Here is a 19682-nt window from a genome sequence, read left to right as displayed (position 1 = left end):
AATAAAAGTAAAGATGATCTGTTTACAAGAAAATAAATCTAAATCTTTCAGTTTAAAAGGCCAGTGATGTAAGAGACAAAAGTTTTTTTAAAAATATTTAAAAACTTGTGAATATATGAGAATGTAAACTGATGATTTCGAGGAGGAAAACCTGATGAAGCAGTTTTCCTTGCCATTACTGCAGATGACAGTCAGATCAAATGATCCTTTATACTGGGACCGAAGAAAATCCTCGTTTATGTCAGAAAAATCAGATTTTCAAGTCATGAATTATGACCATTTCACCTCCAAAAGTTATGCTTTTTTCTCTTGTAAATAAACCTAAAAACTCAGAGTTTGGTTTCTTGTAAATTAAAGATATGATCCTCTCAAATATCTTGATTTTTTTTTCTCAAAAATGAACAGATTCTGTTTAATTTTATTCTGAAGAGTGACCCTAACAGCTGCCGTAGGAGTGATGGGTTTTAAAAAGAACAAAAGCTGCAGCAGACATAGTTCACCCGAGCTGTCTTCATCACCAGAAAGGAGACGGTACAACTTTAGAGTGTTTGCATCACAGAGGGAAGAGGAGGAGACACGGTAAGGCTTTTGTTTATTCTGTTTAGGCCCAAAGTCAAGAGATAACTCCTTTAACACTAACACGGCCTGATTTTTGATAAACTAAAGATCTGTAAACATCCTGCTCAAACGTTTAGTGACACTGGTGGTGAAGCTGTAACAGACGTAAACTTTAATTTAATACTTGAACAGAGAGAAAGCAAAAAGCAAGGTTCCCTTCACTTCTATGAGAAGACTGTAATGCTTTATTCTGGTTGGCTGAGCACCAGATGATTTTAGCCACGATTCTGGGCCGATACGCCCAAACTATTATCCATTAATGAAACTCATGTCGACTAAAGACTCTCTGCAGAAACACGGCTGTTTAAAGGCAGGGATGGAATGTTTTATAAGCTTAGAGGATGAAATCATCATCCAAGGCAGATGACACATTGTTGGTGAAGCTGGGGATGTTGGGGGTTTTTCCCTCCATTTTTGCCAAACAGAAGGTCATAGTTGGAAACCAACATGAGGGGAAGATTGTCAGTTTGATCTGTGAATAGTTTGGGACATTTTTTTTCAGTCTGATGATCTCCACAGACGCCACTCAGGCTTTTTTTTAGCTGTCTATGGTCACACCTGTTAATAATCCTCCAGTGTCGGGGAATACCACAGCCAATCAGAGAGCAGAATGAGGGTGCTGCATGATTTAAAACATGGCAGCGAACATAAACACAGTAATGCCCAGAGCCAAATGGAATACTGAAAAAGAAGAGAAGCTTGCAGTTATAAAGCAGCGACATGAGTGCTGAGCCAGCCGAGGATGTCAGTTGTCCGCCATGTTTGTTGTTCCTGTCAATAACAGGAAACCCACGGCTGTCTCGGTCTGTGGCTTAACCATTTTGACTTAATTGGTCCTCAGGATGAATCAATCAGTTAACTGAGGTCTAGTGTGGATTATCGTGTTAAAATCTGAGTATTTTTTAAAAAGATGTCAACACTGTCAGGTTTGTATCACAGAGGAACTCAGACTGAGTAAAGTCTGTCCACGGTTTAAAGTTTTAGTGTTACAGAACCAGAACTGTAGAGGGAGGAGGGTTGATGAGCATTAATACTGCAGCTGGAGCCTCTATAAAGTGCTTCCTTCTAAAACCAGCCTACATGGGACCATGGGGGTCTACATTCAAACCCACCATTCAGTCTGGAGGCGAAGCTTGGCAAATGTTTGATAGTCTAATACCACAGGGTTTAAAATAATATAGTTACTGTTGTTTTAAGGATCAACATAACTCAGGCGTATGTAATAATTCTATAAACCAGTGTTTCTGTACAGTTCAGACCTTGTGGAGGAATTTACCTGCAGCTTTAAAGTTAACGAAGAGGAATATGAGCCGTGTGGAGGCTGGATGGAAATTAGGACTGTCAAAAGGTTACAATTTATGGCAATTAATCTCAGGATTTCTTTAGTTAATCATGATTAATCACACCCCTCCTATTCCATTCTAAAATTCCTCTATTGCACGGGTGTCAAACTCAAGGCCCAGGGGCCAAATCCGGAAAATGAAAATGTAAATTTAACCTCAATGATTCAAAATATCCTTGCTAAGTCATAAAAAAATGGAAAAACGGAAGAGTACAAATTTATCGGAAAAAAAAGTCAGGAATGTGGGGAAAAATTAATTTGTGTTTTTATTTCATACTTTCAATACTGCATCTCATAATCATGACTTGAACCCTAACCCTTTAAATTTATTATTTTAACTTTAATCAACAAGTTTTGACCTTTTGAATTCACAATTTTAAATTTTAAGTCATATTTTGACATTTTTAACTAAATATTTCAAATTTTACCACATTTTTGACCTTCCAATTCCTAACTTTCACTTTAAATCTTAGATTTTTACCAGTTAGACTCAAAATGTATGATTTGGACTCATATTTTGACCTTTTAAACTCATTATTTTTACTTTTATCTCATGTATATATTTATAAAAACATTATTTTGACTTTAAATAATGTGTTTTTACCTTTTAACCCTTTTATTTATTATTTTAATCTCAGAGTTTTAGCTCTTAAACTCACCACTTTAACTTTTTTTTTAAATTTAAAGTTTTTTCCCATAATTTATCACTGGTGAAAATGAGGTTGACAGTTTATGGTTAAATCTTGACCCTGTTAGGCCATCAGGTTAGACCTAAATTCAGAATCCGGCCCCTGCTCTGACTGAGTTGGACACCCCTGTATTGGTGTTGTGTCATTCTAGATTTTGCTACTAAACTAAGAGTTTCCTGATTTTATAGGTGAAGTAAGGATTTAAACCTGAACTTACCCACAGAAGAAGGAACTAAGGAAATACATGAACTTTGAAACAAAAATGTGTGATAACACTGAGGATCAGCGGACTGATTTTACATCACGCTGGCTGCAGAGAGACACTGGCATGGCAGAAGTTTGCCTGTGATTAATCATGATTAAAACATATTAGCGCACTAATTGTGTAATGTGGTTAATTATGATCAATGCAATCAATCTTGACAGCCCTAATAGAAATATTATGTCCAAGTAAACTGGATGTTTGCTAGAACGATGTTGGTAAATGAGACAACATATGCAGGGCTGTGATAATACGAAAATCTTACATTTTGATACAACTCTAGCTAAAATTAAAAAAATATTCAGCAGTAACCGTCTAGAAAGAAGTTCTATACACCCACATTTCTGAGTTTTATTTGCCGATTTATCATGTCACTTTTTCAATGTTTATTTTCATTAAAGGTCACATATTTTACCCCTTCAAGACAAGTTTAATCGGTCTCAGAGGTCTGCAGAACATGCTTGTGAAGTCTGTTGCTGAAAAAAACACTCCAGTATTTGATTTTTGCATGTCTAAAAACCCCTCTGTTTCAGCCCTGTCAGAACGAGCCGTTTCTGTGTCTGTGGCTTTAAATGTGAATGAGCTGTCTGACTCCGCCCCTGACCACGCCCCTCTCAGGAAATGGATGTGGCTCTCCTGACGCTGCCAACTGAGCAGATCAGGAGAGGAGCGAGGGACTTTCATCCAAGCGAGACCAGACCAGAGGCACATACTTTTGTTAAAAAAGCCTGAAAAAGTGCATTTTGTATATGTCACCTTTAATGCATATTATTATTGCTTTCCCTTTTATTATTCTAATAATCAATCTTTCAAATTCATATTTGCATGCAGTCTTTCCTTCACATCTGAACTTTTGCCATCACCTTTTCTGTTCTTTGAAAATAAACTGAAGGTTCCTGAAAGCTGCTGCAGAAATATTGTTTGATAATTTCTGTTAACAAATACGATAAGGAAAACTCCTGCATGAAGGCTTCACTGCACAGAAACACTGGCAGCATGTCTATGGTGGATTTTTTTTTTTTTTCTGCCTGTCTTATAAAATAAATGTAGTTATTCTGTAGCTTTGATAATATTACTGATCACTAAAATAACAGAGACTATGCTGTTCTTAAAAATGTTAAGTAAAAGTATTGACAACTTTATATATTCTACCTGATGTTTGTCCACATGTTCATTCTCTGTCGGCGGTTCAGGAGCATAAAACAACAGACAGATTCTCTATGTGATTCATGAATGTAGAATAAAGCAGCAGATCTTCATCGTTTCATTTAACCTTTCCATCATGAGTAACTTCAGGTGGAGGTGTGAATGTTTAGAGTGCCATAAATGGGCCCAACAATCAGTGCACACATGCCCTACTCTGGTGTTTAGATTTTCCGTTATTGTGATTGGCTGGAGATATTCCTGCTGTTAACTTCCAGTGCACATGATGGCTGCCATGTCTCCAGGGTCAGCTTAGCTCTAGGCTGTGCAAATCCTCAAAAATTAACGCAGAGATGGAGCAAACCCATGGTTCTCCTCATATGTGTATGAAGTCATCGTCACCATAAAGAAACAAATGTCCTTAAAGTCGACGTAGAAAAACCTCTACGGAAACAAGACGGGTACTATGGTTTAACTGGTGACCGTGTAAACTGGTGACATTCAGCCCATAGCTGAGGAGAGGAGCTGGGGTGGAGGATAAATGATGCTGTCCACTTTGAGAATAAAGTCAAAATGTAAACAATACAGTTAAAATACAATTTTGAGAATAAAGTTAAAGTTTTGATAATGAACTTTTCTATGAAAATAATCCAATTACATTTTTTTCCAATATTGCGATTTAAGATATAATTATTCTTAAGCTCCTCATCTCAACAAATCATTCAGTTTTTATACATTATTAGATAAACTAGGGCTGAACAATTCTGTCACCCATTTTTAATAGGAGAACATTTTAATAAGTAAAAGAAGGATTTCTGTAAAATAAATATCACTCCTTTTTCAAAAATATTCATGCGAGTTAATATAAATTTTGATTAATTTCCCAGCCTTACCCCAACATCCCCAGCTTCACCAACACTCCATCCTCTGCCTTTAAAGATGATGTGGTCCTTTAATCCTCTAAAACATTCCATCCTTGCTTTTGCCTGCTGACCAGTCTAGTCCCCGTACTTTCCTTCCCAGTGTTGGTGTGTCGCCGTCACTCTGCCATACTTTATCCAAACGGGATTTTTACGCCAGTTCCTGCTCCGCCTCATTTCCTGCTCCGCCTCATTTCCTGCTTGTTTGTGTACAGGAAACCATAGTGAAGGAGCGTGTTCAGTAGAAGCTGATAAATATTGATTATCGGATGATTATAGTGCAGTTACTGATGAGAAGAAAAGAGAGGAGACGGTGAGTACGGGGGATTTTACAGACGTGGATCCCAGGCGTCAGCGAGTCGATCTGACTAGTCGTATCATGTCAAACAGGAAGTTAAACAGCAGGTTTATCTCCAGCCTTCCGCGTGTTGTTTTGGTTCCTAGTTCTGCAAGTGTCTCTGGGCCTTCCAGAACTTTCTCTGTCCCATCGTTAAATAAAAAGCAGAATCTCATGGACTTCTAATTTCAACATTTTTACCAATAACTTAAAAACACAATCAAACCTCTTTGACATCTGCCGATAAGAGAAAAATCCTTTCAGGAATAAATAAACCAAATAGAATCAAATACTTACAATTTAAAAAATTAAATATCTTTGATTGTAATTCATATCTAATCCTGAAAAAAAAGCTCTGTATAAATAAAACACAAAGTCATCATGTTCCTGTGTTGGCCTGCAGTCTGATCGTCTCCTCACACACTCTCACACACCATCATTAGCGCACACACATTCACGCTGTGTTTGAAGGAACAGTGCAGAGCAGAGAGCGGCGTTAAGGTTTACGGTGTTAGCTGTCTGTCAGGAGAACCCGGTCCACGGCCGGCAGCAAGGAGATCCTGCAGGAGGATGAAGAGCGTCTGAAGAGAGGAACAGGAAGAGAAGGTGTTTTAGAATCATTCATCTTTATGTCAGGATGAAGACGCGCGCTGATAAACATTTTACTGACTCTGCTTTCAAACATCATCAACTATCAGCGATTGGTCCTGGGAGCATACAAACATTTCTCTGTTATTAACCCTTTGTTTACTCTCTGACTGATCAGCTGACCCTTCAACCACCCCAACCATTCCAATTAGACAACCTTTCACCCAGGCCAAGTCTTCAAACTGTGACTCCAGATCTCCTGATCATGATCCAGGAGGATTTTTAATCCTGTTTCCTAAACTAAAGGTTCATGTTGACAAACGTCTTCTTTGGATTTTGACTCTGTGGACGACAAAACGAGCTGGAAGGGAAGATAACACATTTTCCTCCTGACAATATGGGAAGTTCTGATCATGAGGAGCAGTCTTTATTTGTTAGAACCAAGGTTATAATAGTTTGGGGTTTTTCAGTAGTTTTATAGGATGACAGCGCCATCTGTAGTCCGGCTTCTTCAGGACTGTATCCCAGGTGTGAGGGAGTTGGTACGCCCCCTCATCCCAATTTACAGTCTGGTGGGCGCGTTTCCGGATCTCGATGGCCTCCCTGATCCAACAATGGTGTGGTAAGAAGCCGGACTGCAGATGGCGCTGTCATCCTACTGCTCCAAGTAGGAAGACAGCGCCAAAGAAATCTGTATAAATCAGCTGACCAGACATGTCACTTCAACATAATGTGACACTTCTGAGGAAGACAGCAGAGCGCAACCGAAACTGTCAAGGTATGAAGACTACAGAGGTCTGTTTATTAGAAACTTCAGTGTAATCAAATCGGAAGACCTGATGAACCTAATCGGATTAAAACTAAGAATATTTTGTCTCTATTTTTGTTTTATTTTAATTAGTTTACTGAGTGCACAAGTTAGTTTTAGTTAGTTTTCGTTTTTTTGGTAACTCTTAGTTTTTATTTAGTTTCGGTTGACTAAAAAGATTTTTGAATTTTAGTTTTAGTTATTTAGTTTTAGGTTGTTTTCGCACCTGATAGTCCGGTGGACTCTCATCTGTTTCAGAACAGAAATTGCAACATTGTTGCACTTTCCTTTGGTATAATTCGCATTCACACTGCTCTTGGTCAAATGGACCAAATCGTCTGAACACCTACGACCTCTGCCCGTTAGGGGTGCTCTTGTCACAAACGGTGACCAAGAAGAAAAAAAGGCGTAGAAGAAGACCAAACTGGAAATCCATCTCTTTCCACTGGTCGTTTTTTTCCCCAGAAACAATGAGAAAACACTGAATTTATGCTGTCTTGGGGTTTCTGCTTTTGTATTGGGGCATTACGAGCAGCCAGCAAGGCGGTGAGCTGTCCAGCATGTTGTTCTTTATGAGACGAATAAACCAGCACTGACTACGACGTGTCGCTATGGCTACACAGATGCCAAGAGAGGTACTAACATGCATTTGAGTGTATTAAATCACATATAAATCCATATGTCATTACGCTTTATGCCACTTCCTGCCTTTGGTTCACAAGTTGGCCCACTTTGCTTTCACACCTCGAACGAACCGCACCAGGGTTCATTTGGAAGTGGACCGAGACCCCCTGTTTTTAAGCGGACAAGAGTCCGCCTTTTTGGTCCGCACCAGAGTTCTTGTGAGCTTTCACACCGCTCCAAACGAGCCGGACTATCAGGGAAAAACGGACCAGAGCTGGTTTAAAGCGGACCAAACAGCTCTGGTGTGAATGCGCCCTAAAACAACCTTGGTTAGACCTAATGCTCGTCTATCAAGGTAGACCAGGACAGATCTCATACATCACTCTGTCGGTGTGCTGCTGGAGTCATATTTATATGACTTTGACATTGCTATTACTAAACTAGAGCCAAGAGTAAGTCAGTCTGAGATCACAGCTGCTCTTCTATCCATGCATGGCACCTTAACATGTGACGAAGATGTGAGTGTTGTCGTGTTTTTCCTTCATTCAGCGAGAAAACTTTATCAAGGTGGTGCTTAAAGTGAACACATATTACCATGTCTTTATTGAATGCACTGTCTCTTATTCTGTTTATCATGGATTATCAGAATCTGTGCTGGATGTGGACAGGAGTGGACGGCACGCGCTGCGGGGTTGGGCGGTAATGGTCAGAAATCCAGTGGGAGCAGGAAGGTGCGGGGTTAAGAAGAGAGTCCCGTGCAGGGCTCTGCCTCAAACTGAGGCCAGTCTAAGGTTCCCAAACAGCTGAAAAAGTTTGATCCAAATCTACACAGCAGCAGAGACAACAATGCAGGGAAGTTTTACAGACAAACTGATAAATTGAGTCCACAATCCTCCACATCTTTAGGATGTTATTGTCACAGAGACGACATTTCTGCTGGGACACATTGAGTCTGGTTTGGAAGTCGATGTTTATGTCTAGAGAAATAGTGAAAAATCGTTGGGTGTGTTGGTCCAGAAAAAGACCGTGTAAACTGATGAGAGCATCCATGTCTTTGTGTTGGTTTAGTTTTTATTTAACACATATCTGATGAGGAAGGATGCACCATATTGGATTTTTGCCGTTATCTGATATGCCGATAGCTCAGACTCATTCTAGCTGGGACTGAAATAAACACACCAGGTGTTTCCTGTCAAAGAGAGGCTGAGCCAATCAGAGCTGAGAGAGGAGCGGGGGAGTAGACAGGATGATGCTGTGGTCTTCATCAGACATACTAGAGCACGGATGTCAAACTCAATCACAGCAAGGGCTGGATTCTGAATTTAGGTCTAACCTGAGGGCCAAACAGTGTCAAAGTTCAAAGTTCAGTTTAACCACTGAATGTAACCTAAATGATTTTGAGATTAAAGGGTCAACATGATAAGTAAAAACTCAAAATCTGAGATAAAAAGTCAAACTTAGAAGTTTAAAAGGTAAAAACATGACATTTAAAGACAAAATATGTTTTAAAAGGTAAAATATGAGATAGAATACTGAAACCAAGATTTTTAACAGTCAAAATATGATTTAAACGTCAAAATCATGACTTTTAAAAGTCAAAATGATTTTTAAAGGTCAAAATATGAGATAACAGTGGAAGTTAGGAGTTAAAATAATCAGCAAAACTGAGATAAAAGTCAAAATCATAACTTTTAGTCATTATTGTGAGATGCAAAATTGAAAATATAGAGAAAACAAATTTCTTCTACGCTCCTGACTTTTTATCAAACTATTTTTACGGTTTACTTTTTCTAATTTTAATGGCACAACAAGGATTTTAGAAATCATCAAGGTTAAGTTTACATTTTTAAACTGGAGGAAATCTGCAGACCTCATACTGGTGGGCCAGTTCTTATAAAAATATCATATGATCTGGTGGGCCGGGTATAACTGCACCACGGGCCAGATTTGGCCCCGGGCCTTGAGTTTGACACCCGTGTACTAGAGTAAGTTTAAAGGTTAGTATATAACAGGTAAACATCCGTACCTCATCAGGCGTCCTTTATCACTGTCACCTGTCATCACAGCGGGTTCCTGCTGGAGCTTTGAATGTCTTGTTCTGAAGAAGGAACGGGAGTCAAGTTCAAATTCAAAGTCAGAAAAGTTCCCATAATGCCTTTCTAACATCCCCAGCTTGGTCTTGTACCACAGCAGAGCCTCTTGATTAATTTTTCATGTTTACATCTCTGAAACGGGTTTCTAAAGAGCTGCAGTCAGTGCTCACCTTGTGCTTTTTACACTTCATGGAGAAGTTTTCTTCAATGAGGACGCAGTCTGCAGAAAAAGACGAGAACATGAGGTGATTCATCCAGAAGGTTCTACGTCCTACACCAGTTCAGGCTCAGCGGAAGAGAGAAACGCCAGCCACACTTCACAAAAGAGTTATTTAAAGACCAGGAGCACCATCCGGGGGTGTTAGTAGCATAGCAGAGACATCAGGATCCAAAAGCAGACAAATGAGACTAAAACAGGCAGCAAGGAGAGAAGAAGGACTAAAATAAATGAAAAAAAAAAAACTGTTTAAGATTCAAGATGAGCATTTTAGTCCTTCACCCACGCTGCAGCTATAAAAAGAATCCAGAGTCAAACTCACACTGAAACAGCACAGAGCAGGCAGAACCAGAACCAGGATCAATACAAGAGAGTATGGATTATTAGGAATGTAATCAGCAGGCTATATGATTGGTCGGCTCCTTCAGGAGTCAGTCAGGAAGGTGCTTAAGGAAAAAAGGTTGTTAACCAGTGCTCTAGTGTTTATCTGAGTGTATATAGCAGCACTTACCTGACTGCAGAGCACACCTGTAGTGGTATTTATTAGGACAGCCTTTAAAGAAACAGCCCATTGTGGCTCCAGACTCCTGACACGCCGAACACGTCTGAAACAGAGACCAATTATCACTCACGATGGACGATTTCATTTATTTGACCAGCACGTTAGTATCAGAGGATTAAACAGCAGATATGGCAGAGGGAGAGAAGACCACTCCACACAGATCTAAAACCCACCCGGTCACCTCTCAGTCCTCTACAGGAGCTGAAGAACCATCATCAGAGGGTGAACAGTGAGCACATCTAAAATATTAACTCAACTAAATATCAGAATATCACAACCACCAGTCAAAAAAGACTCTTAATACAGAAATGTTAACCTTCTGCTCATTTATCTCTCAGTACTTGGTTTGAGCTTCTTTTTCATTAATTCCTGCATCTCTGCTCGTGTCATGGAGGCAATCAGTCCGTGGTCCTGCTGGGGTGTTATGGGGCCCAGGTTGCTCTGATAGCAGCCTTCAGCTGGTCTGGATTGTTGAGTCTGGTGTCTCTAATCTTCCATAGATTCTCTACAGGGTTCAGGGCAGACCAGTTGGCAGGCCAATTAAACACAGTAAAAGCATGGCCAGGAAACCAGTTTCTGGTGGTTCTGGTTTCACTGTGGGCAGGTGGAAAGGGAACCAGTATGTCCATAAAGCTTCTCAGCAGACGGAAGCCTGAAGGGCTTTAAAATCTCCTGGTAGATGGCTGAGCGTGGACTCTGTACTCGATAGAGACCAGGGGACCAAACATCACAGCAGTCTTCCTCATGATTGTGGTTTTGTGTACTAAACCAGAGAGAGAGATGTAACTAACAAGATACTGATCATCACACAAAATTATAATATTTTGAGTAGGGCTGAACGATTTGCAAAAATAATCTAATTGCGATTTTTTGCCCCAAATATTGCGATTTAATTTGCGATTATTCTTGGGTTACTCTTGTATATTTGAAGACAAATTCACGCAATAAATAATTCCATAAATAAGACTATGTGTACTGAAAACAGTGAGACTTTTTCCAAGCCAATTACTCCAAAGTAGCATGAATCTGAATATGGGGGTGCAACAACCTTTAAGCTATAAAGGAGGTGGATGGGGTGGAGGAGTTAAGGCTGACGAACAGCTGATCACAGCTGGGCTATTACTTTCATGAAGTAACGCTAAGCTTCATCAGTTTTAGATTGAACGAGCTAACTATTTTTGCTTGTATTGCAAATGTGATGTCATTTGCTTTGTTTAAGGTGATTATCATTTTTATGTCCCTTATTTTGATGAAGGAAAACAAACATAAAACACTAAAAGGAGGATTTTGTAAACCATTATAAAAAACTGACACTTGAATATTTGCATAATGTGCATAAAATCTCTGCCACTGGGAAAAAAAAAGATTTATTAAACTGGTATTTTGACACATTTCAAGGTAATGTAATATTCCAACTTCTGTGATTTTAAAATTGCAGCAGGCCATATTGCGATTTGATCTAGTTTGCGATTAATTGCCCAGTCCTAATTTTGAGATGGTGGATTTTTTAAATCTGTAATGATCAGGATTAAAACAAAAAAAGGTCTTCACTGTGCATGAGCTAAATCTAGAATAGATGGACGTTTAACTTTTTGCATTAAACCCCAACTGAATTTTTTGTTTCATGATATTCATATTTTCGGAGATGCCCCTGTAAATGCTTAATAACATCCTTACAGTTCTTAACATGGACTGTAACTCAAACAGAGCTGAGTCCAGCTGATGCACAAGGTAGAACTTTAAGTCAGTCATGAATTCTAACTCTACATCAGCCATGATGCTCTGACCAGGCGGACAACCAGCTGGTGCACTCAGCTCCCAACGTGCAAAGATTCTCTCTCATGTTAGAGAGAGAGAGATTGTGTTTAACTACGAAGCAATTCAGTAAAACTGCTGATTCAGCAGTTAAGTTTGACAGATAGAAGCATGACTTGATTGGACATAACAGATGAACATGCGTTACTTCTAATAAACAGGGTTTGCCAACAGTGCCATTATCAGCTGACATCAGTGTTAAACTGATGCATCTGTGCCTCTCTTTCTAAAACAGAGCTATGACTGGTCTGATTGTGCTATAACAGGCAGAGCTCAGGGAGCAGCTTTAAACAAACACACCAAACCCTCCAGCTTTATAAAATCCATCGTACTGATCCTAAAGTCTCAGAGCTGCTGCACAAACAATTATTGATAACAAACAGACATGAATTAATGACTGCTACTCTGATTGAATAACACGTTTAGACTCTCCTGGATGCCTGAGGATAGCAAACACATTCAATATTTCATCATCATAAATGATCAGCGTCACATCCTCATTATTTACCGTCTCGTGTGACACCTTCACTGCCTCCTCCAGCCCGTACACTCTGCCCTTCACCAGGAACACGCCTGCAGACCAGATCCCACAGTCCTCATGGAGCCAGTACTCGCAGGGCTCTAGGGGCAGCACAGGGGGGCTGTACCAGTCCTCCACGTCTGCTGAACCAACACCAGTCCGAGCACGCTTAGCTGAGGGGCTGCTGGTACCGTCCCCAGACCAACGAGGGCTCTTCAGGTGGGCTCTAAGGGGCCTCGGCATGGTTGAACACTTCCTCCTCTGACGTCTGACACTGCAGGATGAAGAGTCAGAGTCACTAAACTCGTCCTCGCCCTCTTTGACGCTGGCGGGGGTTTTGGCGCTTAGCTGGTATCCTTCAGGGTAGTATGGTCCATGGAGGTCGCCTAAGTCCATGGCGTTGGCGGGGAGTCCACACAGGCAGCAGACAAGCGAGCGGCGGTGCTGTCCATGTGTGGACGCCCGACCAAGCACCAAACAGGACGTGCTGGGGACGGCCGCGGGGACGAAGGAGGTGGCGGGGTGAGCCTGCTGCTTCCTGTGCTGCGGTCTGACCTCTTCGGGGTAGTTGATTACTGAACAGAGAGACGGCGAGGATGGCTGACGCTGCACACGCACAAACGGAGAGAAGGTGTCAGTCCTGAGGTCCCTCCTCTCCTCCCGGTAGTTCACGTACTTCAGCTTGATCTCAGGCTCTTTGGGGGCGAACACGGATGACGACGAGTGGCTCTGCTTCAGTTTCTTCCTCCGTTTCCTGCGAGGAGTCTTTGCTGTCGGAGACGTCTTCTGACCTGCAGGTTTTCGTCGGCTCTTCTTTGGAGACGGGGATGAGGATGATGACGGCGGTGGAGGCTTTGTTGGTGAAGATCTTACTACGTGATTTTCCCCTGAGGGTTCAGCAGGTAAAAGAGGCTCCGCCTCTTTCTTTGAGTGTCTGTGTACGGCTGACCGAGGGCTCTGAGCCTTTTTAGAGTTCTTGATTTCAGAGTCAGAGGTAGAGTTTGTATTTCTACACCTTTTTCTTGGACTAACTGCTTCTGTTTTTGTTTTGACAGACGAAGACGCACTTGCTCTCCGTTTCCTGCCCCCTGGCACGCCGTCTGTCTGCTCAGTCAACTTTGACTCGCTCACAGTTGACTGAGATTTAGTTTTAGTGCGAACACATGCTGACACTTTTGACCGGCTTGAGTTGATGTTCATCACGATGGACTCTAACCTCATCCCCCGGCCAGAGCGTGTGGGCAGTCTCTTCTCGTTTAACACCCTCTTTAGCGTCTTCGTGTTCCCATTAACGTGAACGACAGGTTGCGTTTTATGATCTGAATCGTCCTCCGTTAGGTCAATGAGCGGCTGGAGCTCTGCTCTCGGTGTCTCTCTGTTTTCGTCTCCTGTGGTGTCATTAATGTCAGACGCCCCTGTCCTCTGGCCATCCCACTCGGCGTCCTCTGTCGTCTCCAGGTAAGCATCATCTCCGCTGGGGGAGCAGGAAGCCTGAGGCAAGGTGAACACGTCATCAACACCATCCTGAGATGGAGACACCGGGTCTTCCAGGGGACTCATGTAGTCCCTGCTCATGTCTCTGGTGGCCCTGTTGCCTGGGGCCACAATCTGCTCCCGGTCCTTTGACAGGAGGAAGATGACCTCCGACTCAGAGTCAGAGACAGCACAGACTTCCTGTCCATTCTCTAAACTCGAACCTGTCCTCTGTTCGTCACCGCCACATTCATCTGCGTTCACTTGACACAACTCGTCTCTAACATCGTCACCTCCGCCACATGGCTCGTCTCTGTCATGTTCATCTACATGCACGCCACTCGATTCGTCTCCGACATGTTCATCCACGCCACACGACTCGTCTCCAACATGTTCATCCACGCTACCCGACTCCTCTCCGACATGTCCAACCACGCTACACGACTCGTCCTCGACATGTGCATCCACGCTACACAACTCGTCCTCGACATGTCCATCCACGCTACACAACTCGTCCTCGACATGTCCATCCACGCTACACGACTCGTCCTCGACATGTCCATCCCCGCTACACGACTCGTCTCCGATATCTTCATCTTCATCCACACTACATGACTCGTCTCCTCCGTTAAACTCACGAGACAGAGACTGGAGCAGACTCTGAGCAGAGAGCTCCACCGGCCCCTCCTCCTGCTCCACATAGTGCTGGTTGAGAGCAAAGCCCCGAGTCTCCCCGAGTCCTTTCTCGGAGTCCATGGGGGCATGGAGGGACAGCCTGCTGAGCGGCGGCACGCTGAAGGAGAGCGAGTCATGGGTGGAGAAGACATGAGACCGGCTCACGTAGGACAGGGTGACAGTGGTGTGGGAGAAGGCGTTGTCTGGTTGGATTTGATCCCCGGGTTGGAGCGTGATGCTGGAGGAGGAGGCGGGGCTGCTGGTCGCCGAGTTCTGGTACCAGGCGGGGCTGGTGACCCTTCGCAAGGCATCTAGGGAGGTGGGGCTTAGGACACATTCGTCTGCTCTTCTGGTCAGGTCGATAACGGTGGGGAGGCTGGTGGTGGAGAGGTCCTGAGGCTGTAGATCATCCAAACTCCCCGGTGGCTCCTCCATTACAGCTGAGAGAGAAATGAAGAAAATAACTATTATTAGTTATAATTAATAATCACAATATCAATATTTATATCTGAAAACGTTCTGTGGTTAAAGCAAGTATTTTTAACCCTTTACTACCCACAGTGCACCAGAGCTCCGGTTTAATAATACAGTAGAACTACCTGGAGATCCAGTAAACGACTGTCTTTTTTCCTCTATATTGCAATTTAATATGCATCTTTTAAAAATGTTTTCTTCTTCAATGTTTTTTTCACAAACACAAGTAATAAACCACTCTATATTAAATTAACAAACATGAGACTTTTTAAAACCTGCTGGTGGCCATTAACACATAGTCTATGGCAGTGGTTCTCAAATGGTGAACCAAGGCACACTAGTGTGCCTTAAGGCAAGTCCAGGTGTGCCGTTGGAATTTGTACAATATGTTGTTACTACAACTTTATGGCAAGAACTGTAACCAGACCTGCCAACAGATCTGGCTGGACCCCTGAAAAACCCCAGAGAATGGGACCTCCCCGGTTGATGATATCAGTGCATGTGTGTTGGATCAGTAGCATTGGTGCTAGCATCCTGGCTAACAGTTACCTCACTGAGAGCTGAAAAGCATGGCAAGCTATTATTGGGTTGAAATAGGTGTTGAAATTATAAATTCATGCTACTTTTAACCAAGCTAACCAATTTCTCTACCCATTTTTGCCACTTCTTTTGACAAACAATTCTGCTGCTTTTTTTAAAGCATTTTTGCCACTTCTTATTACTACATTTGACCCATTTTTGGCACTTTTTGCCACATTCAACCCGTTGCTGCCACTTGTGATTTAATTTGCCACCTTTCTGACACTTCAACCCATTTAGGCCACCTTTTTACCAATTTTTGCCCACTTTTGCCTTTACTTGCCCACTCTTTTGCCCTTTTTAATATCACTTTTAACCCATTTTTACCACCTTTTTACAACATATAACCCTTCTTTTGGGCCATTTGAAACCCATTTTTGCCACTATTTTGACACTTTCAACAAGTTTTTCCCAAATTTGACCCATTGTTTGGCCACTTTTTTTTTTTTTTTTACCAAATTTCACCCATTTCTGAGTTTGTTTTGCAACTTTTTGCCATGTTTGTTCATCACTTTTAACCCATTTTTTGCCACCTTTTGCCCACTTTTGCCATCTCCATGATCCCCCAGCTGGCTGGGCCCCAGGAGGCTCTCACCTTCATAGGCCACCTTGACTATAACATTATTTAAAAAGTCTATTTGTATTGATTTAAATATGGTGCGCTTTGAGATTTTGGCTTATCCTTAGGTGTGCCTTGGGCGAAACAAGTTTGAAAACCACTGATCTATAGTTAAAACATGTTCAGTATCATCTGTAAAGTAAAAAAACAGCATGTTAGTTTACATTTTCTTTCTGTTTCACATCAGTCCAAACAGTTTGTATGGATTAAATTAAAAAATACAGATACAAAGGAGGGATAAAGGGCTGCTTAGAGTGGTGAAAGTGGAAGAATTAGAGAACACAGTAGGTAGCTCATGGAAACGGGGCAATTATGACTAATAAGAACCAGGCACTCCAAGAATAAAAAATTTAAAATAGTATGTACCAAGCCTTTAATATAATGACTGGATCATTCAAAAACCAACACATTTAGACCGTGTTGGTCTTCATCTTTTGATCTGGAGGGTTAAATTTGATTGTTCTTAGTTATTTAATCACCAACCGATCAGAGAAAAAACGACGAGCTGCTTAACAGACACGGGAGACCAGGGTGGAACAAGTTTCCCTGAAGTATTCACTAATTTACCTTATTTTTTCTTACATGGGTTCAGTTTATTTAAACTTGAATTAGATACTCACAGCAGAGGGTAAAAGCGCAGCTCTCTATTGTTCAGTTAAAGTCTCAGCGTTGTCATTAGCTTAGAAACTGACGGTTGAATTTAATAAACGGTGGGGAGCATGGCAGCGCTTAATGACAATTAACGCTTCAGCTAATCCCACAGTTATATCAAATAAATCAGTGATAATGGTATAATGTTACTGGGTTCCGTTGATAAAATTAGCGTGGCTCTCTGCTCGGAGGACTTCTCCCCTCTCTCAGTGACAGGTCAGGGTTACTACGGGGAGCTAACTCTAGCTCCGGACAACTTAGCTTAGCCACAGCTAGCATAGCTTAGCCACAGCTAGCAGTAGCCAGCTAGGCCCGGCTAGCTCCCGTCTCCTTCCTGTTCGCAGAACTCCGTTAAAATTCCGACTGGTTCGCATGATTTTCATTAAAGCTTGAACATTTACCGAAACAAGTCGCAACTCTTTACAATTAAACCACTCGATACGGATTCCTCCTTAATTCGGCCACATATTCTGCCACATAAAGCCTTTGTTTTTTAATAAAGTCGTACTTTAAAGAGCCCAGTGGTCCACAATGATCACTAACTTAGCTGTGATAAAAACTAGTCTGAAAATGTAGGGCTGGGAAATAGGACGAGTTTTTAAATATTAACCAAATATTTTAAAAGGAGACATAGACATCTATTGTTACTTAACATACTTCTGTGGACTTTAAAAATCTTAAATTCTCAGGAAAAAGTTTGTTTAAAGTTACAACCACTAAGTTTTGCTTAATGACAACATGCTTGTCCATTTCAAATGTAAAGGCAAAATAGGGGGGGGAAATTATATTTTCTTTTTATATTAATGATATTGTTTTATTTCAATAAACAGTGATATTATTATTATTATTAAAATCAATAGATACGGATACCTGCTTGATAACACACCAACAAAAATAGAAGGCCTGGACATCCAAGATTGGGCAACTAGTTGTTTTTAATTTCCAGGAAAACAACTACACAAATGCAATGACAACTTATGGAAAAGTAGATGAAAATGGTAAGTCTAAGAATTCCCTCCCTCCTCACCAGTTACAACTACATTTTCCAAATGTTGATTTGTGCAGATTTGTGCAACTTATTCTCTCTTTTGGTTAAAAAAAAATGAAATATCATCAACACTCAATCAATCATTGATCAAACAGGAAATTCAGTTGATTTGAAACAGCGTATGTAGCATTTACAGAAATTTGTAGAATTTAGAAAGTTTTCTTTCTTTTCTTTTCACCCAGTCATTTTTCATCATCAATGAACTGGAGATTGGTCAATTTGATTCACATTGTGTATTTTGCAGTAAAAGGATATTTTGACAACCTAAGTAGGCTGGAATGTTGGCAATGTTTTTGTACAATTTCGACAACTTTCTCGTTGTCGTTTTTCTTTTTCATTTATTCATTTCAATCATTTGTAAACCAGAGATTTAGTCCATTTAAAACACATAGTATGTTGAAGTAACAGAAAAAATGACAACTTCAGTATAATGGAATGTTGCCAATGTTTTTGTACAATTTAGATGGTTATTTCTCTCTCCCTCTCTTTCTTTGACAATCTTCATCAATCTGCAATTTTCATTAATTAGTAAACTGGAAAGTGTAGTCACTTGGAGACACATGCTGTACTGCTATAAAGAATATTAGGACAACTTATGTATACTGGAATGTTGCCAATGTTTTTGTACAATTTAGACAAATCTCTCTCTTTAGGACATTTTCTTTTTCAATCAGTCATTTTTGATCAGTAGTAAACTGGACATTTATTCAATTTTAGACACATGGGATGTCACAGAAACTAACATTTTGACAACTAGGTGAATGGGTATGTTGCCAGTGTTTTTGTACAATTTCAGACTGAATGTAGGAGTTTGTTTGCCATTTCTGAAAGCTGAAAAGTGCTTCATATTTGGTATTTACAGGATTTCTGTTGCCCTGATATCTAACAGGTTTCAGTTGTTCATTGTAAGAATCATATAAAAGTCACCGTGGCAGCCATTTGTTCTTTCTTTACAGAATAACTAACCAGGTATTTATCGTGTATTGTCATACCGTTAGAATAATGTGATAATTTTGGTCCATTTTGCCCAGCCCTAATGTAAAAGGTGTTCTTTGATTGATAAAACATTAAACCGAATTTAAGAATGGGTTTAAAATATCAATTCAACTGTGTTTTAATACACTCAGAGCCCGAAAATAATCGATTATCGCGGCTTTTTATTAAATTACGGATAACTTTGATGGAGTTTGGTTCCACGTTTCTTCCATTGAGATGAACGGCAGGCATCAAGGCAAGGCCCGGCTGGATGAACAAAGACAGCGGAGGTAATGCGCCCAAACTTACCGGGAGACCGCGGCGTGTTTACCCGTGCAATGATGACTGTGTCCCGGCCTGCATCTCCTCCAACAGCCCGCTGACTTTAGTAAAGATTACCGACACTACGGGGAGACACCGCGAGCCCCAACATTTAATAAAGATCTATACACTTTCCCGGAACACACTACTCTGATAGCAACAGCGTCACGTTTACTACTGTATAATCTCTGACTTCCGGTGGAGCCCTTCACAATAAAATAAAGCTTGCCGCGTTTATTCTCTCTCCTAAATCTAGAAGTGAACATGTCAAAATAAATATATAGAAAATAGAGATGAAACTTATGATTTTAGATACAAGAACAACATTT

At 41.0% G+C, this 19682-nt stretch overlaps 1 protein-coding gene across 2 annotated transcripts; it reads right to left on the bottom strand.

Annotated features, from left to right (window-relative positions):
- Positions 1-5497: 5497 nt before the first annotated feature.
- On the bottom strand, positions 5498-19522 carry si:dkey-94l16.4. Of its 2 annotated transcripts, none has more exons than XM_041815700.1 (6): positions 19342-19522; positions 12527-15126; positions 10153-10246; positions 9595-9644; positions 9358-9429; positions 5498-5892 (listed from the first exon to the last, which is right to left on the bottom strand). In XM_041815700.1, exons 2-5 carry the CDS (start codon positions 15119-15121, stop codon positions 9382-9384), a joined length of 2787 nt encoding a protein of 928 aa, XP_041671634.1. In that variant the 5' UTR covers positions 15122-15126; positions 19342-19522; the 3' UTR covers positions 5498-5892; positions 9358-9381. The 2 variants fall into 2 exon arrangements, with proteins under 2 accessions (XP_041671634.1, XP_041671635.1); XM_041815701.1 differs by lacking the exon at positions 19342-19522 and adding an exon at positions 16979-17220.
- Between the last annotated feature and the right edge of the window lie 160 nt (positions 19523-19682).

This window comes from Cheilinus undulatus, linkage group 20 (assembly GCF_018320785.1).
Source record: "Cheilinus undulatus linkage group 20, ASM1832078v1, whole genome shotgun sequence".
NCBI classification, from domain to species: Eukaryota; Metazoa; Chordata; class Actinopteri; order Labriformes; family Labridae; genus Cheilinus; species Cheilinus undulatus.
Note: the sequence above shows the minus strand (reverse complement) of the source record. Positions and strands in the feature narration are given on the sequence as shown.